This window comes from Tachyglossus aculeatus, chromosome 22 (assembly GCF_015852505.1).
Source record: "Tachyglossus aculeatus isolate mTacAcu1 chromosome 22, mTacAcu1.pri, whole genome shotgun sequence".
NCBI classification, from domain to species: Eukaryota; Metazoa; Chordata; class Mammalia; order Monotremata; family Tachyglossidae; genus Tachyglossus; species Tachyglossus aculeatus.
In genome coordinates, this window is record NC_052087.1 from 1,995,527 (window position 1) to 2,021,249 (window position 25,723).

The following is a 25,723-nucleotide window of genomic DNA, read 5'->3' on the forward strand; positions in this document are numbered from 1 at the left end:
TGTTAAGCGCTTGCTATGTGCAAAGCACTAAGCGCTGGGGGGGGATACAAAATGATCAGGTTGTCCCACATGGGGCTCACAGTCTTCATCCCCATTTTACAGATGAGGTAACTGAGGCTCAGAGAAGTGAAGTGACTTGCCCAAAGTCACCCAGCTGACAACTGGTGGAGCCAGGATTTGAACCCATGACCTCTGACTCCAAAGCCTGTGCTCTTTCCACGGAGCCACGCTGCAAATTCCATAGCCCAAAGACAGATCCCAGAGCCCGAATCCAATAGTCCAAAGCCAAATCTCATAGCCCAAAGCCAAATCTTATGGCCCAACGCCAAGTCCCCTAGCCCAAGAGCAGTTGTCGGAAGAGCTTTTGAGATGGAGTGGCAGTGCTTCAGGGTGACCCGTGAAACCGAAGCCTCTGTGGGCTCCACTCAGCCTGAGCCACATCAACCAAGACCAGCCCCTAATGGAACCGTCCCATCCCAAACCATCCCGCCTTCCACCTCCAAAGGCTCCCCTTCCATCCATGGACATACCCTCGCACTCATCCATCCATCCGGCCACCCAACCCATCCAACCATGCATTCATAATCCAGACACCCACGCGCTCATCCATCCACTTATCCTCTCAGCCATCCACCCAACCATCCACCCCCACCTCCAACATCCCAGGTAGGGCAGCCCCAGTTATCCGGCCAACTGCTCCTCCATCCTTGCAGCTCAAAACCTTACATCAATCAATTGATCGATTCATAACAGCCCTGGCTATGAACGGGCTGGGGAACGGCCCCAGTTCCGCCCTCTGACGCGAGTCCCACCCCTCTCCCAACTCTGTGCATGAGAGAAGAGATTAATCGGACCCTCCCAAAGCCAGAGGGGAAGCAGTCTGAGTGGAGGGGTTCCCCAGCTTGGGGATTCCTCCTCCCCACCTTCTCTTCTCAGCTATCAACAGCAGGAAGACCCCGATCTGATTTACATCTCCTTCCCCCAGGAATTCCAGGCCCCGGAGTCGATCTGTGTGGAAACCAGATCGATCCAGCCAATCTCTGAGACCCTGCCTTTAGCGGCGGTAGATTTCCCTTGGATTGGTGCTGGAACCAATCTTCTAGACTGCGAGCCCCCCTTCTAGACTGTGAGCCCACTGTTGGGTAGGGACCATCTCTATGTGTTGCCAACTTGTACTTCCCAAGCGCTTAGTACAGTGCTCTGCACACAGTAAGCGCTCAATAAATACGATCGATTGATTGATTGATTGATTGAACGTGGGGGCGGGGACGGAGTCCATTGGTTCACCAACCCCAAGAACTGGTTGCTGAATGGAGGGCCTTCCAGGGGCCCAGGCTAATGTAATGGCTTCCATTTCCCCCACCGTTCCCAGTGGACGACGCCTTTTCCCAAACCGTGAAGGAGATGTTCGGAGGCAATGCGGACAAGAAAAACCTGGTGGACCCATTTGTGGAAGTTTGCTTTGCTGGAAAGAAGGTGCGTATGTAAGCGAACCAGCGGGAGGGCGTGGGGCAGACCCCACTGGCCAGGGAGGAGCCTTGAAAACACCCGATAGCTCGTCAACTGACGCCAGAATTGAAGCAGCTTCTAAAGAGGTCTCTGAGCTTGAGGGGGCTGTGTCTGACATCAGAAGTAGAGGGAAGAGACACCAGTGGACCTGGCCCAGGGAGGAGTCAACCCTTTCACAAATTAACCTCTGAGCAGAGGGACGAGTGTGTAGAAGTTGGAGGTGGGGGTGGATGGTTGGGTGGATGGCTGAGAGGATAAATGGATGGATGAGCGCGTGGGTGTCTGGATTATGAATGTATGGTTGGATGGGTTGGGTGGGTGGATGGATGGATGAGTGCGAGGGTACATCCATGGATGATTGGGTTGATGAGTGGATGGTCGAGGGAATGGATGTGTGCGTGAGTGGGTGGGGTGGGCAGATGGATGGAGTGGATGGGTGGGTAGTGGATACCTTTTCCATGTTTCTGGGGATGGGAGCTCCTTACAAGTTAAGTGACTTGCCCAAGGTCACACAGCAGACAAGTGGCAGAGTGGGGATTAAAACTCAGGTCCGTCTGTTTTCCAGGCCCATGCTCTATTCACTAGGCCACTCGGCTTCTCTAGTTAACATTCTTTCTGCTAGACCAGGCTAATATTAGCTTGAGTGTTAAATCAGGACAAAGAAAAATAGAGACATTGAACAGCAGTGCTCCTCGCTCATTACTAGACTCTAAAATCCTTATAAACTGGGACTCAGAATAATTATGGTAGTTGTTAAGAGCTTGATATGCTCCAAGCACCAGGGTAGATACAAGATAATCAGATAATCCCCATCCCACAAAGGGTTTAGAGTCTGAGAGCTTCCGTAAGCTCCGATTCTTCTCCCAGGCGTATGCCCGGAGAAGGGAAGTGTAAATCGGCCCCTTCCAGAGCCCTTTTCTGCCCAGCAGCAGATATTGGTGGGGTTTCTCTGCATCAGCCCCATAGCCACAACTGAGCCACACCCTAGCTTTGCCCCAGGCTTCTGTCCTTAGGGCAGAAAAGTTTACAGTCACACACTACGGATGGGGAAAGAATACCTGCCTCCTGGGTATTTCCCGCATTTTGACCATTGGACAGTAGATAAAGGAGAGCTTAGCTTCTATCTTTAGTAATAATAATGATGGTATTTGTTAAGAGCTTACTACATGCAAAACACTGTTCTAAGCACTGGGGAGGTTACAAGGTGACCAGGTTGTCCCACGGGGGACTCACAGTTCTAATCCCCATTTTACAGGTGAGGTAACTGAAACACAGAAAAGTGAAGTGACTGGCCCAAAGTCACACAGCTGACAGTTGGCAGAGCTGGGATTTGAACCCATGACCTCTGACTCCAAAGCCCGGGCTCTTTCCACTGAGCCACAGGCAGCTTGTTGCAGATCCTGTGAAGAACCGCTCCCTGCATTCATCACAGAAAATTAAAGGATGAGCATTAGTTAAATAGTAGTAATTGTATTTATTGAGTATTTGTAGAGTTTACTGTACTCTGTGCCGTACAGTGTTCTGCACACAATAAGCATTCAATCAAATACTATTACTTCTGTTGATTTATTAAGCTCTTGGAAAGTACACCGGGAGCACAAGACAAGTTCCTTGTCCACAAGAAACTTACCCTCCAATTGTAGGATAGACATAGAAATAGAGAGAGCGAATTGGAATAAATGAAACTGAACGTTCAGTGAATATACTTATATACCCACATGCTGAGGGTTGGCATGAACTTGTCCGTTTACTGTTGTACTCTCCTAAGCGCTTAGTACAGTACTCGGCACACAGTAAACGCTTAATAAATACAACTGAATGAGTGAGTGGAAACGTTATTATTCGCTTTTACCTGCTCAGTGGGCCAATCAGACTGGCCACTTCTTTGTGACATTTATTAAGCGCTTACTATGTGCAAAGCACTGTTTTAAATGCTGGGTTCCCTGAGCCTCTCCGGGAGCAACTACAGGGGACTCACTTTCCCGGGGCGGGGTGAAGTGAAAACCTCACCCTGCAGGATTCGACCGGGGTCAATATCTCCTTCTTCCTCGGGTCCGCAGGTCTCCACGAACGTCATCGAGAAGAACGCCAATCCAGAGTGGAATCAAGTTGTCAATCTTCAAATCAAGGTTGCGTAAGCTCGCGGCGGGCAGGGAATGTGTCCGTTTCTTGTTGTTCTCGCCCCGGCGCTTAGTACGGTGCTGTGCACACAGTAAGCGCTCAATCGATCCGGCCGTTGGATTTGTTTCTGGGAACCGTTGGTACGACTCCGCTTGGTTCAGGCCCGGGGCAGATGGTGTCGTTTTCTCGTTGACAGTTCCCCTCGGTGTGCGAGAAGATCAAACTCACGGTGTTTGACTGGTAAGACCACCGAGGGAAGGGGTCAGTCGGTGAGAAGCAGGCCCGGGAGGGGCGGGCGAATGCCAGCCACCTGGCTTCTGTGGGTTGGAGGTGAAACTGGACCTGACCCCAGAGCTGGAAAGAGGGTCCGGAGAGAGGGTCCTGCCATCCGGGAGCGGTAGATTTGCAGGCTGCCTCGCCCCCTCCTTACCCCTGAGGGCTGGGCCTCTGGGTGGACTAGCAGCCCCCCAAATAACCGGGATGATGCGAGGTGGCGGCAGACACGGGAAGGGCAAGACCAGGATATGGGGGGGCACGGCAAGACCGCTTCGGGTGCTCTCTCTTTTTTTAGTGGTATTTGTTCAGCGCTTTCTATGGGCCAAACTGGGTAGATGGGGTAGATACGAGATCATCAGAGTAGTTCCCATCCCTGTCCCCGATGAGGCTCCCGGCAGTATCAGCTCCTGCTTCCATCCGGGCTCAGGGCGGACGGGTCGCTCTGCCTGGCATGCCGAGTTCTTTCCTTCTGGCCAGAGCGAGCGGCGCCCAGCAGGGCTCATCACCCCTCCCTTTCTGGGGCATCTCGATGCCCAGGTAGGATCAGAGGGCAGGCGGCAGGGGTGGAGGTAAGGGCGTTCACAGCCGGGCTCCATCCCGTTTCCGATGGGATCCGGCTTTCAACTGGGCCAGCTGGGCGTGGAGGTAAGAGCCCGTCTGTGGTTGGGTGCATCCTGGGCCCGTCGCGGGCTCCATGCCCTCCCTGCCCCAGAAGCAGACCACCCCACGGGGAACGTGTCCCTCCATGCCCCGAACAGAGTCCCAAGTGTGAGGGGTGAGGCCTGGCGTGAGGGGATGGCCAGGCGTGGAGGGACAGGGATCAGGTCTTGGACGGCGCGGACTCTGTAGTGAGAGCCCCCACTTGCCAATCACATGGCTTGGGGGATGGACTTTGACCCGTACTCTTCCCCCCCTCCACGCAGGGACCGCCTGACCAGGAATGATGTGGTGGGAACAACGTACTTGCATCTCTCTAAAATTGCTGCATCCGGGGGGATGGTGGAAGGTAACAGATACCACATTTCTCCTCACTGTTATTATTAATAATGATGATGATGGCATTTTTTAAGCGCTTACTCTGTGCCAAGCACTGTTCTAAGCGCTGGGGAGATTACACGGGGATCAGGTTGTCCCATGTGCGGGGGGTTACAGTCTTCATCCCCATTTCCCAGATGAGGTCACTGAGGCCCAAAGAATAATAATAATGATGGCATTTATTAAGCACTTACTCTGTGCCAAGCACTGTTCTAAGCACTGGGGAGATTACAAGGTGATCAGGTTGTCCCACGTGGGGGGGGGGGGGCACAGTCTTCATCCCCATTTCCCAGATGAGGTCACTGAGGCCCAGAGAAGTGAAGTGACTCGCCCAAAGTCACCCAGCTGACCAGTGGGCGGGCCGGGATTCGAACCCATCACCTCTGGCTCCAAAGCCCGGGCTCTTTCCACTGAGCCACGCTGCGACTGTCAGCTGTGGGACTTTGGGCAAGTCACCTCACTTCTCCGGGTCTCAGTTCCGTCCTCTGGAAAATGGGGATGAAGACCGTGAGCCCCCCGTGGGACAACCTGATCACCTTGTAACCTTCCCAGCGCTTTGAGCAGTGCTTTGCAGCGCTTAACAGATACCATCATCATTATTATTATTATTATTATACGTCACCAGGCTATTTGGTGCGGAGGGGGGCTTTAGGGGGCCAGGTGGGTCTCCAGGTCTGAGAAACACTGAGCACAGGCTCCCCTGAACTTCTGGGCCTGGGGCTGGGGGTGGGGCTGGGCTGGGATTGGAAATGGGAAATGGGACAGGGGTTGGAATTAGGGTTGGCCTGGGATTGGGTCTGTGGCCTCCTCCCAGGCGAGGCTGGAGAGGTGAGCTCAGCTTTCCCTTGCAGGCAGCTGGGTTCAGGAGGCCTGGCCCCTTTGCAGCACAAGCATTCATTCATTCAGTCGTATTTATTGAGTGCTTACTGTGTGCAGAGCACTGTACTAAGCACTCGGAAAGTACAACTCGGCAACAGAGACAATCGCTACCCAACAACGGGCTCACAGTCTAGAAGGGGGTAGTATTTATTGAGCACCAACGAGGTGCAGAGCACTGTACCAGCTCTTAGAATGGTGCTTTGCACATAGTAAGCGCTTAATAAATGCCATCATTATTATTATTATTATTACTAAACCCTAAGCCATCGCTTAATCATTCTCATTTAGTGTTACTAAACACTAAGCCATACTGATCAGCTGGTGCTCCCTGGCCACAAGTTCCCCCCAAAGCTCCATCAGCCCCGCACAACAAACCGGCTCCCACAGGCGTGTCTGGGGGCCAGGGATGGGGGAGGCGGTGAAGGGGAAAAATAATAATAATAATGACATTTATTAAGCGCTTACTATGTGCAAAGCACATCAGGTTGTCCCACGGGGGGCTCACGGTCTTAACCCCCATTTTCCAGTTGAGGTCACTGAGGCCCAGGGAGGACTTGCCCAAAGTCACACAGCTGACAGTTGGCGGAGTGGAGATTTGAACCCATGACCTCTGACTCCAAAGCCCGGGCTCTTTCCACAGAGCCCGAAATGCCAGAAAGCTGGCAGGGGCCTTGCTGAGGAGGGAACAGGAGGGGTCCAGAAACAGAGTGGAGCCCCAGAACTGCCAATGGACCGAACCCAACGAGGAACAGCTACCCAAAGGGGATCCCAAGGCTATCACTAATCCACTGGATCCAAGGTGGTGGGTCAACAACCACCAACACAACTGGATCTAAAGGGGTTTGGCTATTGCTGTAACGCACTGAATCCAAAGGGCTGCCATTATTACCCCAGTACATTGGATGCAAAGAGGTACCACTATTACCCTATTTCCACGGCTAACTCCTCTGTAAGAGGGTAAATTGCTTTGGGGCGGGAAACACGTCCAACGTGCTGGGAAGCAGCACGGGATAATGGCTACAGCCCGGGCTTGGGAATCAGAAGTCCACGCGTCCTAATCCCGGCTCCGCCACTTGTCTGCTGGGTGACCTTGGGCAAGTCGCTTCACTTCCCTGGGCCTCAGTTCCCTCATCTGAAAAATGGGGATTGAGGCTGTGAGCCCCCCATGGTCCCTCCCACTTTGCTGGTATCCACCCCAGCGCTTACTACAGAGCCTGGCACATAGTAAGCACTTAAGAAATACCACTATTAATTGATTATTCTGTACTTTCCAAGTATCTAATACAGTGCACCGCACCAAGTGGCTCTCATTCATTTCATTCAATTCATTGTCATATTTATTGAGCGCTTACTGTGTGCAGAGCACTGTACTAAGCGCTTGGGAAGTCCAAGTTGACAACATATAGAGACGGTCCCTACCCAACAGTGGGCTCACAGTCTAGAAGGGGGAGACAGAGAACAAAACAGAACATATTACCAAAATAAAATAAATAGAATAAATACGTACAAGTAAAATAAATTGAGTAATAAATTAATAAATAGAGCAATAATTAATAAATAGAGTAATATAGTCTCAGTAGAAACTGCTGCTGTTGCTACTACTACTACTGGTTTTTTACCCTAGAATCCTCTTTTCTATGTTGTTTTGTTTGATAATACATGTATTTTTATCCTCTAACAATATAGATTCTTCGTCTCCGGGAAATGAGTCTTCGTCCTATGAAGGTGTATATCGTGTGATTTGGCTATCCACTGCCCAAACTGAGTTTAATTCTATATTATGCAGCGCCTGGCTCTGAGGGTGGGAATAATAATAATAATAATGATGGAATTTATGAAGCGCTTACTATGTGCAAACCACTGTTCTAAGCGCTGGGAGGTTACAAGGTGATCAGATTGCCCCACGTGGGGCTCACTGTCTTAATCCCCATTTTCCAGATGAGGGAACTGAGGCACAGAGAAGTCAAGCGACTTGCCCAAAGTCACATAGCTGACAAGTGGCAGAGCAGGATTAGAACCCGTGACCTCTGATTCCCAAGAGCACAGGCTCTGTCCACTGAGCCACGCTGCTTCCACACATTTTTTTTCTAAAGTACAGACAATGGAAAAATGTAATTAGTTAAAAAAAAGAAACAAATTTCCGTGTTGCTTTGAATCCAAGATAATGCATAATTTTTCAATGATATTTATTAAGTGCTTACTATGTGCCAGGCACTGTACTAAGTGCTGGGGGTAGATAGAAGCTAATCAAGTTGGACAACGTGTGTGTCCCAAGTGGGGCTCACCGTTTTAATCCCTATTTAACAAGCCTGGTGACTGAAGCACAGAGAAGTGACTGGCCTAAGGTCACACAGCAGCCATATGACGGAGGCAGGATTAGAACCCGGGTCCTTGGGACTCTCAGACCTGGGCTCTAACCACTAGACCATGCTGCTTCTCAATCTGACCCCTTAAGATCAGAATGGAACAATAATTCATTCCTTTTCCCTGCCTTCACCCAGAATTCTATATATTCCCCGTTACCCGCCTTCATCTTTTCCCCTTTTTATTTATCTCTCCCCTTTGATCCCTTTAAAAAACGTTTCTAGCAGTCAAGACGGGCAGCTTAGCCGGAGGAAACATCGGGAGAGATAAGAGAGGAGGAACACAGGAGGAAGGCAGGGATGATGATGATGGTATTTGTTCAGCGCTTACTACGTGCCAAGCACTGTTCTAAGCACTGATGCAAACAGGGAATCTTTTTGCTATTTCTCTAGCCCTGAAAGGCTCTGGACTGGGCTGCCCACCTTTTCCAGCGCAGAAAGAGTGGAGAAACAGTCTTGCCTAGTGGATAGAGCATGGGCCTAGGGGTCAGAGGTCCTGGGTTCTAATCCCGGCTCCAGCACTTATCTGTTGTGTGACCGTGGGCAAGACACTTAACTTCTCTGTGCCTCAGTTACCTCATCTGTAAAATGGGGATGAAAAAGCCAGGAGCTCCATGTGGGACATTGACGGTGTCCAACCTGATTATCTTGTATCTACCCCAGTGCTTAGTATAATAATAATAATAATGGCATTTGTTAAGCGCTTAATATGTGCAAAGCACTGTTCTAAGCACTGAGCACTGTTCTATGCAACTCATAGGCTAAAAAGCCGGGGGGAAGCGAGCTTGGGCAGATGCTAGCATTCATTCATTCAATCGTATTTATTGAGCGCTTACTGTGTGCAGAGCACTGTACTAAGCACCCAGCCCCATGTGTGGCCACTCACTTCTCTGGGCCTCAGTTCCCTCATCTGTAAAATGGGGATAAAGACTGTGAGCCCCACGTGGGACAACCTGATCACCTTGTAACCTCCCCAGAGCTTAGAACAGTGCTTTGCACATAGTAAGCGCTTAATTTAAAAAAAACTATCACTAACACTGTGATTGGCAAAGGGGCTGATTGTAGGGAAATGTGAGGGAACATGTCTTGTTTTCAGAGCATTGTGGCTCTTCGAAAAAGCTGCATTTCCCCTGGGGATCCGCCCACAAGGGCTTGGACAGTGGAAATGGCTCGGCCTGGCTTGCGCACGACGATGCTTCGAGGCTGAGCCTCAGGGTGGTCCCTGGTTCAGCTCTGGGTCCCGGAATCGGTTTGGGGTCCGGTGTCCAGCAGCCAGTACAGCAGAGAACCACCGGCCGAGATTGACGGGGCTGTTTTACGATTGTCGGGGCCAGTTTGGGCTCTGGCCGAGTTCAGGGGGGAAATGGAAGAAAGAACAGGAAACTGCAAAGAGCCGTGCATCCAGGACGCTCCTGCTGCAGCCCCCCGACTTCTGCCCAGGTTGCTTCCATCCTGGGCCCTCGTGGAGAAACAGCTCCAGGATGGCCAAGGCCCCAGAGCCCATCCTGCCTCCTGGATTGCATCTGTGGGAATCCCACAGGGAGCTTCGGAGGAGTCCATAGGAGCCAGGGTATTCAGGAGGATGAGCAATTCAGTGATGAGGAGAGGAGGGGAGAGGAGGGGAGGGGAGAGGAGAGGAGAGGAGGGGAGGGGAGGGGAGAGGAGAGGAGAGGAGAGGAGAGGAGAGGAGAGGAGAGGAGAGGAGAGGAGAGGAGAGGAGAGGAGGGGAGAGGAGGGGAGAGGAGGGGAGAGGAGGGGAGAGGAGGGGAGAGGAGGGGAGAGGAAAGGAAGTGAGGGGGTGGGGGAAAAGAGAGGAAAGGAAGTGAGGGGGTGGGGGAAAAGAGAGAAAAGAGGGGAGGAGAAGGAAGAGGAGAAGAGCCAAGCTGTGGACAGGATAGGAGAGGAGGGGCCAGCTGATGGCCAGAGGTACCAAAAGACCCTCAGAAGAGATGAGAAGAAAGCTGTGGGCAGGAGGCAGGAGGAGGGGCCAGGTGGTGGCCAGCCTGGGCAATATTTGGGCTCCCAAGAGTGCTGAAATGGGGTGGAAACTGGCATCCCAGAGAGAGGGTAGAGTCTCTGTCCCTGGAGATTGCTGAGGAAAGACAATAGTTGTTTACCTCTCTCCCATAAGCCTTGGAATACTGGGATGAGGGAGAGAGAGACCGAGAGAGATAGAGAGAAGGAGAAAGAGAGGAGAGAGAGAGGGAGAGTACACAAATCACATTGATTAATGCCAAGGATTAACTTCTCGGTTCATTGCAATCCTCTCTTCATTCATTTATTGAGCGCTTACTGTGCGTAGAGCACTGTACTAAGCGCTTGGGAAGTACAGGTTGGCAACATATAGAGACAGTCCCTAGGCTCCCATGGCAAGGTGCCAGGTGGGAATTGGCAGGAAGTTCATCATCCTTTCGGACTCCTGAATTCCAGCTCAGACCCTAGTTCAGTCTGCAGCTGGAGCGAAGTGGGCCTTGTCTTTCAGCCCGATATCGTGGGCTCCGCGCCATCGGGGCCTCCCCTCGCTCTCACAAGGCCGCCAACTGCCTGCTAGAAACTAACTTCCCAGTGTGTCGTCACGCTTGCGCTGCCTGAGATGGGGTTGGGGGCGCCTAGTAGTGACGGGCTGTTTGCTTCTCAGGAACGGGAGAAACGGAGGTTGGCTTCGTGCCCACGTTCGGGCCCTGTTACCTGAATCTTTACGGGAGTCCGCGGGAGTACACCGGCTTCCCTGACCCATATGATGAGCTCAACTCCGGGAAGGTGAGTGGCAGCAGGATGTCGCTGGGAGATGACCAGTTTGGGCTGTGGCCATTGGCCTGGTTTTGCACGGGACCGTTAGGTTTTCAACAGCGTCCATCTTCCCAAGGACATACGAGGAGGAGAATGAATCGCTCTGGGCCCACGAGGGGGACCGGGGAGTTACCCTGAGAAATGGTCTGAAAAGCAGTGTGGCTCAGTGGAAAAAGCACAGGCTTGGGAGTCAGAGGTCATGGGTTCGAATCCCAGCTCCGCCACGTGTCTGCTGTGTGACCTTGGGCAAGTCACTTAACTTCTCTGTGCCTCATCTGTAAAATGAGGATTAAGACTGTGAGCCCCCCGTGGGACAACCTGATCACCTTGTAACCTCCGCAGTACTTAGAACAGTGCTTTGCACATAGTAAGTGCTTAATAAATGCCAGTATTATTATTATTATCATTTTCTCCTGGGGGCCCACAACGCCTGTCAGTAACTGTTCACCAAACCCCCCAGCAGGTCCATTTTCACCATGATCAGTACCCAAGGCTCTTGACAAGGAGGATGGCCATTTGTCTGGTTTTATACGGGGCAGTCCCATCTTCACCTGTATATATGTATATATGTTTGTACATATTTATTACTCTATTTATTTATTTATCTATTTATTTTACTTGTACACATCTATTCTATTTTATTTTGTTAGTATGTTTGGTTTTGTTCTCTGTCTCTGTTCTCTGTCTCCCCCTTTTAAACTGTGAGCCCACTGTTGGGTAGGGACTGTCTCTATATGTTGACAACTTGTACTTCCCAAGCGCTTAGTACAGTGCTCTGCACACAGTAAGCGCTCAATAAATACGATTGATTGATTGATTGATTGATTCAGCACTGCCGTGCCAGTGGCTGTTTTCACATTTAGAAAAACACTGTTTGAGGGCAGGTCTAATAAAATGATGCCCTCTTAAACCCTCTCAGCAAATACCTCCCCTCCAGGCCCGGCTCTGTCACTGTGTTGGGGCTGATCCAGAAATGCGGAGAGGGTGGGCAGGGGGAATGGGGCTGGGGAAGGCCAGACATGTTGGAGAGTCCCGATTTTGAGTCTTTTCAGCTCTGCCTGGAAGTTCTCAGGTCTTGCTGAGATCCTGGTGAGTAGCAGGAGAAGCAGCGTGGCTCAGTGGAAAGAGCCCGGGCTCTGGAGTCAGAGGTCATGGGTTCAAATCCCTGCTCCGCCACTTGTCTGCTGTGTGACCTTGGGCAAGTCACAACTTCTCTGAGCCTCAGTTCCCTCATCTGTAAAATGGGGATTAAGACTGTGAGCCCCAAGTGGGACAAGCTGATCAACTTGAAACCTCCCCAGCGCTTAGAACAGTGCTTTGCCCATAGTAAGCGCTTAATAGATGCCATCATTATTATTATTAGCAAGACCACCCCGGGCAGCTGGGAAAAACGACCAGGGATCAGCTCCCACAGCTGGAAGCCTGCACTGTTGGTGTTTCCGTTGAAAGGGCTGTTGTTGAGAGAGGAGATTCATTCATTCATTCATTCAATCGTATTTATTGAGCGCTTAAGCGCTTGGGAAGTACAAGTTGGGAACATATAGAGACGGTCCCTACCCAACAGTGGGCTCACAGTCTAGAAGATGAGCTGCAGAGGCAACTGTCCGTGGGAGCGACACCGACAGGGAGAGATGCAGTGCCTGCCCTTCCTCTGGGTCTCCTCCCCATCAATCATTCAATTTATTGCGCGCGTACTGTGTGCAGAGCATTGTACTAAGCGCTTGGGACGTACAAGTTGGCAACATATAGAGACGGTCCCTACCCAACAGTGGGCTCACAGTCTAGAAGCAGCGGGCTCACAGTCTCCTCCCCTCACCCCAACCCCGCCTCAGTCCTCGAATTGGACGCCTCAGTGCTTCCCTCTCCATCGCTGCCCACGCCCACCGCAATGGTCTTGGCCGGAACCGGTCCCAGGCCTCCCTGATGGTGCTGCTGCCCTCCATCCTCTCACCTGTGGTAGGAGCGCTCCCTCCCCATCTCCCCTCTAGCCCCCGGAGTCCCTGATTCCTGCCTTGGCTCCCCTGGAGTTGGAGGCCAGGGCCCCCGGGCTGGACCCAGCCTACAGGAAGCAGGATAATTGCAGCTCTGATTCATTCATTCAATCGTATTTATTGAGCGCTTACTGTGTGCAGAGCACTGTACTGAGCTCTTGGGAAGTCGGCAACATATAGAGACAGTCCCTACCCAACAGTGGGCTCACAGTCTAGAAGACTGATCCCTGATCCTCTGATCCCACAGGGTGAAGGCGTGGCCTACAGAGGCAGGATCCTGGTGGAGTTGAGCACACTCCTGGAGAAGACCCCTCCAAACAAGAGGATTGAGGCCATTCCCAGCGACGACTTGCTGGTGGTTGAGGTAAGAAGCCTAGCTCTCGCCCCTCGGGACACGAGGGGAGCCCGGGGTCTCAGCCCGGGCCTAGCCCCTGGGAATCCAGGGACAGTAGGGCACGGCCTCCTTTCCAACTACCGAGTCCCCTCCTGACCTCTCCCGACTGGGCCATCCGCTCAGGCCTGGAAACCCATCGGAAATTGGTATTGTTCTCAGCTGGAGATCCTGCCACTCTGACAGGCTCACCCCACTCCGCCCTGCTCAGCCAATCCTGTCCTTCAGTCTGGGAAGGGGGCTCCAGTTCAGAGAAGAGGCTTTCCTCAGCCCCTCTGCGCCACTTTTCCTGCTCCATAGATTTTGGGCCAGAGCATCCGCTGGGGGTGAATGAGCAAGATGCCTCTGGCATGGCCTCACGGTCTGGCTTTGGGGCTCCTCCTCTCTTCCAGTTCTCTCCTCGACCCCTTCCAATCTAGGTTCTGTCCCCTTCCTCCACAGAGATCGCCCTCTCAAAGACCGACGGTGATCTCCGTTTGCCAAATCCAATGGGCTCTACCCCATCCTAATCCTCCTCGACCTCTCAGCTGCCTTCAACGCTGTCACCCACCCGTTTCTCCTGGAAACGTTCTCCAACCTTGGCTTCGCTGACTCTGTCCTCTCCTGGTTCTCCTCTTATCTCTCTGGCCGTTCGTTCCCCGTCTCTTTTGTGGAGTCCTCCTTTGCCTTCCACCCCCTAACTGTGAGTGTCCCCCAGCGTCCAGTTCTGGGTTCCCTTCTCCATCTATAGCCACTCCCTTGGAGAACTCATCTGCTCCCAAGGCTTCAACTACCACCTCCAAGAGGATAATACCCAAATCTACTTCTCCAGCCCCGATTTCTCTTCCTCCCTCCAGTCTCACATCTCCTCCTGCCTTCAAGACATCTCTGCTTGGACGTCCTCCTGTCACCTCAAACTTAGCATGTCCAAAACAGAGCTCCTTATCTTCCCACTCAAACCCTGCCCTCCTTCTAACTTTCCCATCACATCCTTGACTCCTCTCTGTCATTCAACCCACATATTCAATTCGTCACCAAATCCCGTCGGTCCCACCTGCACAGCATAGCTAAAATCCTCTCCATCCAAACTGCTACCACTTCAATCCAATCACTCATCCTATCCCTCCTTAATTATTACATCAGCCTACTTGCCGACCTCCCGGCCTCCTGTCTCCCCCCACTCCAGTCCATCCTTCACTCTGTTGCCCGGATCATTTTTCTACAAAAACGTTCAGGACGTGTCACCGAGCTGCTAAAAAACCTCCAGTGGTTGTCCATCCACCCCTGCATCAAATGAAAACTCCTCACCATTGGCTTTAAAGCACTGCACCACCTTGCCCCCTCCTACCTCGCCATGCTTTTCTCCTTCTACAACCCACCCAAAACTCTTCGCTCCTCTAGTGCTAACCTTCTCACTGTGCCTCCGTCTCGCCTGTCTCTCCATTGACCCCTAGCCCACATCCTGCCTCTGTCCTGGAATGCCCTTCCTCCTCAAATTCGGCAGACATTTACTCTCCCCACCCTTCAAAGCCTTATTGAAGACACATCTCCTCCAAGAGGCCTTCCCAAACTAAGCCCCTTTTTTCCTCATCTCTGACTCCCTTCTATGTTGCCTTGACTTGCTCCCTTAGCTCTTCCCCCTTCCCAGCCCCACAGCACATATGTACATATCTCCAATTTATTTATTTGTATTGATGTCCATCTCCCTACTTCTAGACTGTATGTTCGTTGTGGGCAGGGAATGTGTGTGTTTATTGTTGTATTGTACCCTTCCAAATGCTTAGTATAGTCCTCTGCACACAGTAAATGCTCAATAAATATGATTGAAGGAATGAATGAACTTTGGCCTCTGTACTGAGGAGAGCCCCCTCAGTCGGGCATTGCTGTGATGTTGCTACCATAGCCAAATTGCCTGCCGACGGCTGTCAGTGGGGTGCCCAGCTCTGCTGGAAACCAGCCATTCCTGAGCCAGAAGGGCCAGCTCTGGCATGGCTGACTAGTTGGCCACCTCCATGGCCTGGTCTGGGCCAGCAGTGGCTACCACTGGGCTTCACTAATTCTCAACCTGGCCTCTGACAGAGCGTGAGACTTAGACCTTCCCTTTGGCTCAGGAGGTGATGGGGAGGGGGGTGGCTATGCTGTATAAGTCTCTGTGTGTGTGTGACATATAAAAATAATAATAATAATAATAATGGTATCTGTTAAGCGCTTACTATGTGCAAAGCACTGTTCTAAGCGCTGGGGGGATACAAGGTGATCAGGTTGTCCCACAGTCTTAATCTCCATTTTCCAGATGAGGGAACTGAGGCCCAGAGGAGGGAAGTGACTTGCCCCAAGTCCCACAGCTGACAAGTGGCAGAGCCGGGATCTGAACCCATGACCTCTGACCCGGGCTCTTTCCACTGAGCCACGCTGCTTCTCGGATGAATGCGTGTGGGTCTGTCCATTCCCACTTCCAACCCCCGAATATAGTCACCTGATTTTTAAGCCCGGGGCCATTCCTTGCAAAGCTGAAACAGCCACAACCCCTGCTCCTGGGCCCAAGGGGCCATTACCCTCTGCCTCCCACCCTTAAACCCAGCCACCTCTCCTCTAGGGCCGGGCTTCATCCCCTCATCAAGTACCAGTCTCGACCCTGGGGCCCAAGAGCAGCCCAGGGGGCTGAGGGAAGAGGGGAGAATCAAGTTCATCTTTAGGTTCCAGCCAGGACAACAGGCCTGCTGGACACACAGTTTCGGGAAACTGGCCGCAGCTAGCTGGAGGCCGGGCGCCCTCGTCCTGAGTTCCAACCTGTCTGTCCGCAGAAGTACCAGCGCCGCCGGAAGTTCAGCCTGGCGGCCGTGTTCCACTCGGCGACCATGCTGCAGGACATCGGGGAGGCCGTGCAGTTTGAGGTCAGCATCGGCAATTATGGCAACAAATTTGACGCCACCTGTAAGCCCCTGGCCTCCACCACCCAATACAGCCGGGCTGTGTTCGACGGTAAGTTGGCTGCCCAACACAAGCAGCCCCCTCATCCCGCCCTCCAGTTAGACCAAAGCCCTGAGGCCCCTTCCCCCAACCCCAATGATAATAATAGTAAATGGGGCAGTATCTGTCCCTGCCAAGCGCTGACCGTGCCAAGCACAGGGGAAATACAAAATAATAAGGTTGGACCCCATCTCTGCCCCCTGGTCTGGGAGGAAGCGTGAAGAAAGACTGAGAGAAATTTTCCAGCCTTTCAGGAAGCTGAAAGATTGGTCCCCCACCCTTCCCGGAGATGTGCGCAGCTTGGCGAGGCATGCTTATTACTAAGGGTGGGCCTGCGGCCTGGGGCCTGGGGGATGCAAGTGGGAGGGAAAAATGACTTGTCTTTCCTTTCCTGGACCTGATAATACCACAGGAGGAAGGAGGGGGCAGAAGGAAGCTTGGTAGAAAACTGGCAGTGATTAAATCCATGGCTTCTGGAGCGGCCTCGATGCTCTCGGCTCTGTAGGGTGGACTAGACACGGGGAGCAATTGGTACCTCTAAGCTATCGGGATCTGTGCCCCATCATCCTTATCCAGAAAACAGGATTCTTTTTACCAGAACAATGTTCCGAAATGCTGCTGGGAAACTCCTGGCCCGAGGGCCACCTCTTCCAGCCACGCTCAGGAAGGAACAGGGTGAAACAGAACTGGGGCTGGGGGCCAAGCAGGGCTGGAGGGTGTCTATAAGGGAGGGTCAGCCCTGAGATGGGTCAGGGCCAGAGTTGGGTCAGGCCAGGGGTGAGCCAGGACAGGGTGGATGCTTAGAAAAGCAGTGTGGCTCAGTGGAAAGAGCTCGGGCTTTGGAGTCAGAGGTCATGGGTTCAAATCCTGGCTCTGCCAACTGTCAGCTGGGTGACTTTGGGCAAATCACTTCCCTTCTCTGGGCCTCAGTTCCCTCATCTGGAAAATGGGGATTAAGACTGTGAGCCCCCTGTGGGACAACCTGATCACCTTGTAACCTCCCCAGCACTTAGAACAGTGCTTTGCACATAGTAAGCGCTTAATAAATGCCATCATTATTATTATTAAGAGCGGGTGATGCCAGAGGTAGGTCGGAGCCAGGAGCAGGTCCGGCTGGGAGGGGACTAGGCCTGTCCCGGCTTTGGGAAAAGAACAGGTGCCGGAAGCTGGGACGATTTCAGGACCAAGGAACGAGAACCAACTTGGGCCCGACTCTTCCAGAAAAGCTTCCTGGCCCCCCAATCCTGAGACGCCCCCCCAGATTCCATGTCCCCCAGCCCAGGGGTCCCCTAGTCATGGTGGAAGCAGCATGGTTCAGTGGAAAGAGCATGGGCTTTGGAGTCAGAGTTCATGGGTTCAAATCCCAGCTCCGCCAATTGTCAGCTGTGTGACTTTGGGCAAGTCGCTTAACTTCTCTGTGCCTCAGTTACCTCATCTGTAAAATGGGGATTAAGATTGTGAGCCCCCCGTGGGACAACCTGATCACCTTGTAACCTCCCCAGCGCTTAGAACAGTGCTTTGCACATAGTAAGTGCTTAATAAATGCCATTATTATTGTTATTATTATGTGCCCAGGGAGCTCACTGAGCCTGGAAGCTGCCAGCAGGAACCTTGGACACCACAGTTAGGGACTGGATGAAGGGAACATTAGCCTCCAGCCCTGGAGCTGAGGGAAGGAGGAGGCGAGAGAGTGATGCAGAGACAACCCTTCTCCCCCTTCTCCCCCCAACCAACTTCTCCAGACCAGGAAACCAGGGGAGAATCAGCCTCGGTCACTGTTGAGTCAAATTCCGAGACAGCCATGAGGCAGGGACCTGGGGAAAAGTTGGAGCCCCAGATGTGGCTAACATGTGACTCTCTGCATCAGGGAACTTCTACTATTTCCTGCCCTGGGCCAGCACGAAGCCGGTAGTCACCCTGACATCCTACTGGGAGGACATTGGTCACCGACTGGACACAGTGAACGTGATCCTCAGCATGGTGGATCGCCTGGTAAATCGTCTCGGGCTCCTCTCACCCCATCTTGGCCAACGCAGAACGGGACACGGAGCAGAGAGGGCAGGGGGAAAGAACGGCTAGTGGCGGGGAAGGAGGGACCAGCTAAGGTCCTGGTTCTGTCCAAGGTTTGGATGACATTTCCTGCAGAGAACCCACCCTAAACCCCACCCGTTCCTGGTTCCTGTTCAGGCTTTACTCCTCCCGTCCCCACCTTATCCCCCAATCCTCCTTCTCCTCACAATCCTCCTGTCACCCCCAACCTTCCTCCCACCCCGTATCCTCCCTGTCCCTCCTGCATCCCTCCGATCTTCCTTTATCTTCTAACTCTTGTATTCAGCAGCGTGGCTCGGTGGAAAGAGCCTGGGCTTTGGAGTCAGAGGTCATGGGTTCAAATCCTGGCTCCGCCACCTGTCAGCTGTGTGACTTTGGGCAAGTCACTTCACTAGTCTGTGCCTCAGTTACCTCATCTGTAAAATGAGGATTAAGACTGTGAGCCCCCATGGGACAACCTGATCACCTTGTAGCCTCCCCAGTGCTTAGAACAGTGCTTTGCACATAGTAAGCGCTTAATAAATGCCATCATTATTATTATTATTCCGTCGAATCCTCCTGTATCCCTCTGTCCTGCCTGTATCCCTTAACTTCCAGTCCTCCTAAACCTCCCGGCCTTTTTGTAGCCCCCCAACTCTCCTGTGTCCCCCCTTTCTTCCTCCTGTACGCCTTCATTTCTCACGATTCCCCTCCTTTCTTCTAGCCTGAGGAGAGCTGATAAGGGCCAGGATTCATTCATTCATGAGCGCTTACTGTGTGCAGAGCACTTGGGAAGTGCAACTTGGCAGGATGCTCCCCACGTCCCAACAGCCTTAGCAGCCATCAGTGGAGCAGCGCTGTTCCTTGATTTCTGGAACTGCCTTGGGTGTGTCACACCCTGCCTTGGGGGATCGTGTGGCTCATCGCTAACGCAGCAGGGCAGCCGTGGGGTGGCTATTCCCAGCCCGACTGGACTCGTGAGTGTGGGACATCCTCATTAGCCCCACACTGGGTGGCAGGAAGTGTTGGCAGCTTAGTGAACTGTACAGTCTTGGTTTTGGGGGACAGTCTGGGCTCCAACCTGGGCCAAGAGGCCGATGGGGACTCTCTCTGCCCCCCATCCCCGCTCCGAGCTTCCGAGCTAAACTCCATCGGCATCAGGAACCATCGCTGACGGGCCCCTCTCTCCCTCTCCCAGCAAACAAACCTCACCGCCTTGAAGACAGCGATCCAGAGCAAAGCTCCGGAGACCTACCTGGCCGAGGTGTGGCTGGAACTGATTGATGAGCTCGTGGAAGATACAAGGTGAGGCGGGCCGATTTCCCGATCATTCATTCATTCGATCGTATTTATGGAGAGGCGGCGCGGCTCAGTGGAAAGAGCCCGAGCTTAGGAGTCAGAGGTCGTGGGTTCAAATCCCGGCTCCGCCGATTGTCAGCTGTGTGACTTTGGGGAAGTCGCTTCACTTCTCTGGGCCTCGGTTACCTCATCTGTAAAATGGGGATGAAGACTGTGAGCCCCCGTGGAACAATCTGATCACCTTGTAACCTCCCCAGCGCTTAGAACAGTGCTTTGCACATAGTAAGCGCTTAATAAATGCCATCATTATTATTATTATTTAGCTGTTCTCCTTTGGTGTCTGGGCTGTCTCCCCCATCCTGGTCAAAGGGCCAGGTCGAAGGACCCCACAGCCCACCAACCTTCTTTCTCAAACTCTTTTCCTCCTCTGTGCTCACTGCCACGCCGGCCTGTTCTCCAAGCCGAGGCCGAAAGTGGGGAGCATCTGAGAGGTGCTCCGCGCCAACTGAGCAGCGAGTCCATTTCCCACATTTTGGAGAGTGGCTGGGCCTGGAATTCAGAAGGTCCTGAGTTCTAATCCCAGCGCCACCACGTGTCTTCTGTGTGACCTTGGGCAAGCCACTCCACTTCTCTTTGCCTCAGTTCCCTCAACTGTAAAAATAGGGAATGAGAATGTGAGCCCCTTATGAGACAGGGACTGTATTCATTCATTCAATTGTATTTACTGAGCGGTTACTGTGTGCAAAGCACTGTACTAAGTGCTCGGGGGAGTACAATACTACAACAAACAGATACATTCCCAGTCCACAACGAGCTCAGAGTCTAGAGGGAGAAGCCGTGTGGGTCAGTGGAAAGAGCCCGGGCTTTGGAGTCAGAGGTCATGGGTTCAAATCCCTGCTCCACCAATCGCCAGCTGTGTGACTTTGGGCAAGTCACTTAACTTTCTGTACCTCAGTTACCTCATCTGTAAAATGGGGATTAAGACTGTGAGCCCCCCGTGGGACAACCTGATCACCTTGTAACCTCCCCAGTGCTTAGAACAGTGTTGTGCACATAGTAAAAGCTTAACAAATGCCATCATTATTATCATTATTATTATTAGAACAGTGTTTTGCACATAGTAAGTGCTTAATAAATCCCATCAGTATTATTATTATTAGAGGGGGAAAGAAACATTAATATGCATAAATAAATAGATGAATGAATAAATTACAGATATATATATATATACATATGTGCTATGGGGATGGGAGGGAGGATGAATGAAGGGAGGAAGTCAAGGTGGCACAGAAGAGAAGAGGAGTCAGGGAAGGCTTCTTGGAGGAGATGTGCCTTCAACAAGGCTTTGAACTGGGGGAGAGCAATTATCTGTCTGATATGAAGAGGGTGGGCATTCCAGGCTGGAGGCAGGATGTGGGTGAGAGGTCAGAGGCGAGATAGACGAAATCGAGGTACGGCGAGAAGGATAGCATCAGAGGAATGAAGCATTTGGGCTGGGTTGAAGTGGGAGAGTAGTGAGGTGAAGTAGAAGGGAGCAAGATGATCCAGCGCTTTAAAGCCAATAGTGAGGAGTTTTTGTTTGATGCAAAAGGGGCTGGGCAACCGCCGGAGTTCCTTGAGGAGTGGGGAAACATGGTCTGAACGGTTTTAGAGGAAAATGATCCGGAGTAGGGAGAGACAGGAGGCAGGGAGGTTGATACAGTAACCATGGTGGGATCGGATAAGTGCTTGTATTAATGTGGAAGCATTTTGGATGGAGAGGAAGGGGAAGATTTTAACAACGTAGTGAAGGTAGATCTGACAGAATTTAGTGATGGCTTGAATATGCAAGTTGAATGACAGAGAGGAGAAAAGGATAACGCCAAGGCTTTGGGCTTGCGAGACAGGAAGGATGGTGGTTCCATCATTATCGATGAGGAAGTGAGCAGGAGGACTGGGTTTGGATGGAAAGATAAGAAATTCAATTTTAGTCATGTTAAGATTAAGGTGAGGAGAGAACATCCAAGTGGAGATGTCTTGAAGGCAGGAGGAAACGGGAGGCTGCAGAGAGGAAGAGGAATCAGGGCTGGCGATGTAGATTTGGGTATCATCCGCTTAGAGGTGAGGCCGTGTGAGTGAATGAGTTCTCCAAGGGAGTGGGTGTAGATGGAGAAGAGAAAGGGACCCAGAAGTGAACCTTGAGTTAGAGGGTGGGAGGCAGAGGAGGAGCTCGCAAAAGAGACTGAGAATGAGCATCCAGAGAGATAGAAGGAAAACCAGGAAGCTGAGCCTGGATAACGTTTCCAGGAGGAGGCGGTTGACATTGTCAACATTGTCGACAGCGTCATCTCCTCCAAGAAGCCTTCCCTGACTAAGCCCTCCTCTTCTCCCACTCCTTTCTGAGCTGCTCTTGCTTCTTCGTTCATCCTCCCTCCCATCCCCACAGCACACATGTATATACTTGCAATTCATTCATTTATTTATTCATTCATTCAGTCAGTCAATCATATTTACTGAGTGCTTACTGTGCGCTCAGTACAATTCGGCAACAGAGACGATCCCTACCCAACAACGGGATCCCAGTCTATTAATGTCTGTCTCCCCCTCTAGATGGTGAGCTCACTGTGGACAGGAATGTGTCTGTCTGTTGTTATGTTGCACACTCCCAATCACTTAGTACAGCGCTTTGCACACAGTAAGCACTCAATAAATACAATTGAATGAATGCCCAAAGCAGCTGAGGGGTCGAGGAAGATTAGGATGGAGTAGAGGCCATTGGATTTGGCAAGGAGATGATCGGTGACCTTTGAGAGGGCGGTTTCTGTGGAGTGAAGGGGATGGAAGCCAGATTGGAGGGACGGATTGAGACAGCAGGTGTAGACAGCTCACTCAAGGAGTTTGGAGAGGAACCGTAGGAGAGAGAGGGGGTGATAACTGGAGGGAGCCATGGAGCTACAGGAGGGTGTTTTTAGGAGAGGGGAGATGTGGGAATGTTTAAAAGCAGTGGGGAAGAAGCCATTGGAGATTGAACGTTTGAAGATGTAAGTTAGGGAGGGAAGAGAGGAGGGGGCAAGTGGGGCTTCTATCCACCCCCGCACAGAATAGGCACAAATGCAACAACTATTAATATATTTAGTAGTATTAGTAGCAGTACTGGACGATCAGACCTTCAGGATTTGAGGAGGCTGAGTCCCAAACCACAGCAGGAAATCAGCCCTTGTTCGGGTGACCCAACCCTGCCCTTGGCGTAGACGGGGACAGCAGCTCCTGAAATTCCCAGAAAATGTGATTGTTTTCATGCTTCAAAATAGAGCGCGGGAATGGCTTCCCGGGGGGGCAGGGCCCGGAGTTGGCAAGATGGGAGCTCCTTGTTTCCCCCTCCCAGGAAACCCCTGCCCGACCTGGACGGAAAGTCCAACGTCACCGTGCTCGACACTCAGATCCAGAAGCTGCGCCTCAGGGCTCTGGCTCAGATCCGGGAGGCGGCCACGAGGATGCGAGCCGAAGCCACCGATGTGAAGCTCACTCTGGGGGAGATTGAAGATTGGCTGGAGAAACTAACCCAGCTGACGGAAGAGGTTCTGCCTCCGCAGCTTTTCCCCTCTCGAATGCCGCCCCCACCCCTTGGAAAGAGTCCCCTTCCCTTCCCCTCCCCTCCTCGCTTCTTCCTTCCCTTCCCCTCCCGTCCTCACTTCACAACCCTCCTACCCCGCTTTCTCCAGCCGCGGCAGGCCGAGGCCGAAGAGCAAGCTTCCACCCCCTCCAGCAACTGGTTTGGCTTCCAGGCTGACCGTCGTGCGGGGCCAGGCCACGGTGGACGAGGGAGGAGGGTTTTAAGACAGTCCGGGAGACTTAGCCAGACATCTGCCCCCATCTCTGATAGAGCCGGAGCAGTGGCGGGGCCCGGCAGAATTAGGCCTGCTCTGCGCTGACACCAGAGATAAGAATGCAGAGAGGGCGGTTAGTGATTGGGGATGGGTCACAATGAGCAGCATAGTCAAGTGGAAAGACCACAGGCCTGGGAGTCCGATTACCTGGGTTCGAATCCTTGCTTTGCCGCTGGCCCATTGGGTGACGCTGGGCAAATCGCTTCAGTTATCTGTTTAAAAGGGGGATTGGAGACCTGTTCTCCCTCCCCCTTAGATTGTGAACCTCGTGTGGTACAGGGACGGTGTCCAGCTGATTATCTTGATCCTGATCTTGATCTTATTGATTATCCCCAGCGCTTAGCATATAGTATATTGGGAAGCAGCACAGTGCAGTGAACAGAGCCTGGGCCTGGGAATCAGGAGGTCATGGGTTCTAATCCCAGATCTGTCACTCGTCTGCTGCGTGACCTTGGGGAAGTCACATCACTTCTCTAGGCCTCCGTCACCTCATCTGGAAAATGGGGATTGAGACCATGAGCCCCACATGGGACAGGGACTGGGCACAACCCCAATATGCTTGTATCCACCCCAGCGCTTAGCACAGTGCCTGGCACATAGTAAGCGCTTAACAAATACACAGAATTATTATATAGTAGGCACTTACCAAATGCCATTTTCATCATCACTGACACGGGGATGGGCGTCCAGGAAGGCACGGTTCCTTCAGAGAGAGCTCTGGACTGGGCAAGCCAGGATTAGAGCCAGGAAAAAATTGAGTGGCTTAGCCGGGCCACACTTGAAAGCCAGGAGGAGATTTCCGGCAGGCTGGCTAGTGGCAGGTAGCCTGTTCAGCCCTAGGCAGTTCTACAGCAAAGGGAAAAACTATGACTGACGTCCAGAGCCCAGCTGCTGGGAGTTAGGGGCTCAGGGTCAAAGCCGTTGTGCACCGTCTCTTTGCTGTCCTCAGCCCCAGAACAGCATGCCCGACGTCATCATCTGGATGATCCGAGGAGAAAAGAGGCTGGCTTATGCCCGCATCCCTGCACACCAGGTTCTGTACTCCGGCACCAGTGAAGACGCCTCCGGGAAATACTGTGGGAAGACACAGACAATCTTCCTGAAGGTAGACTAATGGATGGATGGATGGATGGGTGGGTGGGTGGGTGGGTGGATGGACAGATGGATGGCCGGATGGATGGATGGTTGGACTGATGGATAGACGGGCTCACTGTCCACAGGGGAGGTTCACACCCAAGTGGTTTTCCTGGATGCTTTTTTCCCAGCCAGCCTGCTGCAGGGGTCCACTAACCTGTCCGGCCCAACACCATGGGAACCATCCGGGCAGGAGCAGACTGGTCTGAGCCAGGTTTGCTGCAAGGGGGTTAGAGCTCAGAGGACCAAGTGAACCAGAAAAGCCCCCATCTCCCTAAATAGTGAAATGCCCAGCTCTGCCTCCATATCCCTATCTTTATGTGTCCCTGTATTTTGTCACCTTTCCGAGTCCCTGACTCCATCTGCTTCTATCTCTAATCCTAGTAATAATGGTGGTGTTTGTTAAACCCTTACTACGTGCTAAGCGCCGTAGGCACAAGTTAAGTAGCTCAGACATAGTCCCTGCCCAAAATGGGAAAAGGGAAAAAGGAGAGCAAGTATTTAATCCCTATTTTACAGGTGAGGAAACTGAGGGACAGAGAAGCTAAGCTAATGGAGTCGAGATAAGAGCTCAGATCCCCTTTCTCCCAGGCTCAGACTCTTTCCACTAGGCCAAGCTGATTCCTTGCCTGTGTTTAGGACTCTCGAGACTCTTTCTGGCTGGTCATTTCAGAGGCTTCGAAAGAAGACTTCACTTCCCACACGGGGCGGGGGGGAGCCAAGCTGGAATAGGTACAGTATAATAAGATCAGACCCAATCCCTGGCCTACATGGGGCTCACAAACTCAACAGGAGGAGTCTGCTTCAGAGGCTGGTGGGAATTGCTCTCAAAGCGGAAGAAGCGAAGACCGTTTAGGGAAAAAAGCAGGAAAGGTGGGGCTCGGTCGGGACCGACATTGGCAAGAAACCACTGACTCTCCAGTCTTGCATCTCCTCCTGCCTTCAAGACATCTCTACTTGGATGTCTCCTCATCACTTCAAACTTAATACGTCCAAAACGGAACTCCTTATCATCCCACCCATCGCTGTAGATGGCACCTCAATCCTTCCTGTTTCACAAGCCTGTAACCTTGCTGTTATCCTTGACTCCTC

The 25,723-nt window shown here is 52.2% G+C and overlaps 1 protein-coding gene across 2 annotated transcripts in view; it reads left to right on the forward strand.

Annotated features, from left to right (window-relative positions):
* The window catches only part of MYOF (myoferlin), a 156,189-nt gene that overhangs the window by 67,619 nt on the left and 62,847 nt on the right, over positions 1-25,723 (forward strand). Inside the window, exons 13-24 of one of the 2 annotated variants that reach the window (XM_038764076.1) lie at positions 1,373-1,476; positions 3,570-3,638; positions 3,827-3,870; positions 4,830-4,912; positions 7,507-7,545; positions 10,822-10,943; positions 13,212-13,328; positions 16,139-16,316; positions 18,172-18,296; positions 19,531-19,637; positions 22,996-23,188; positions 24,447-24,602. In XM_038764076.1, the coding sequence (XP_038620004.1) occupies positions 1,373-1,476; positions 3,570-3,638; positions 3,827-3,870; positions 4,830-4,912; positions 7,507-7,545; positions 10,822-10,943; positions 13,212-13,328; positions 16,139-16,316; positions 18,172-18,296; positions 19,531-19,637; positions 22,996-23,188; positions 24,447-24,602 (1,337 nt within the window). The remainder of the gene's footprint in view (positions 1-1,372; positions 1,477-3,569; positions 3,639-3,826; positions 3,871-4,829; positions 4,913-7,506; positions 7,546-10,821; positions 10,944-13,211; positions 13,329-16,138; positions 16,317-18,171; positions 18,297-19,530; positions 19,638-22,995; positions 23,189-24,446; positions 24,603-25,723) is intronic. The other variant, XM_038764077.1, reaches the window with a different exon arrangement.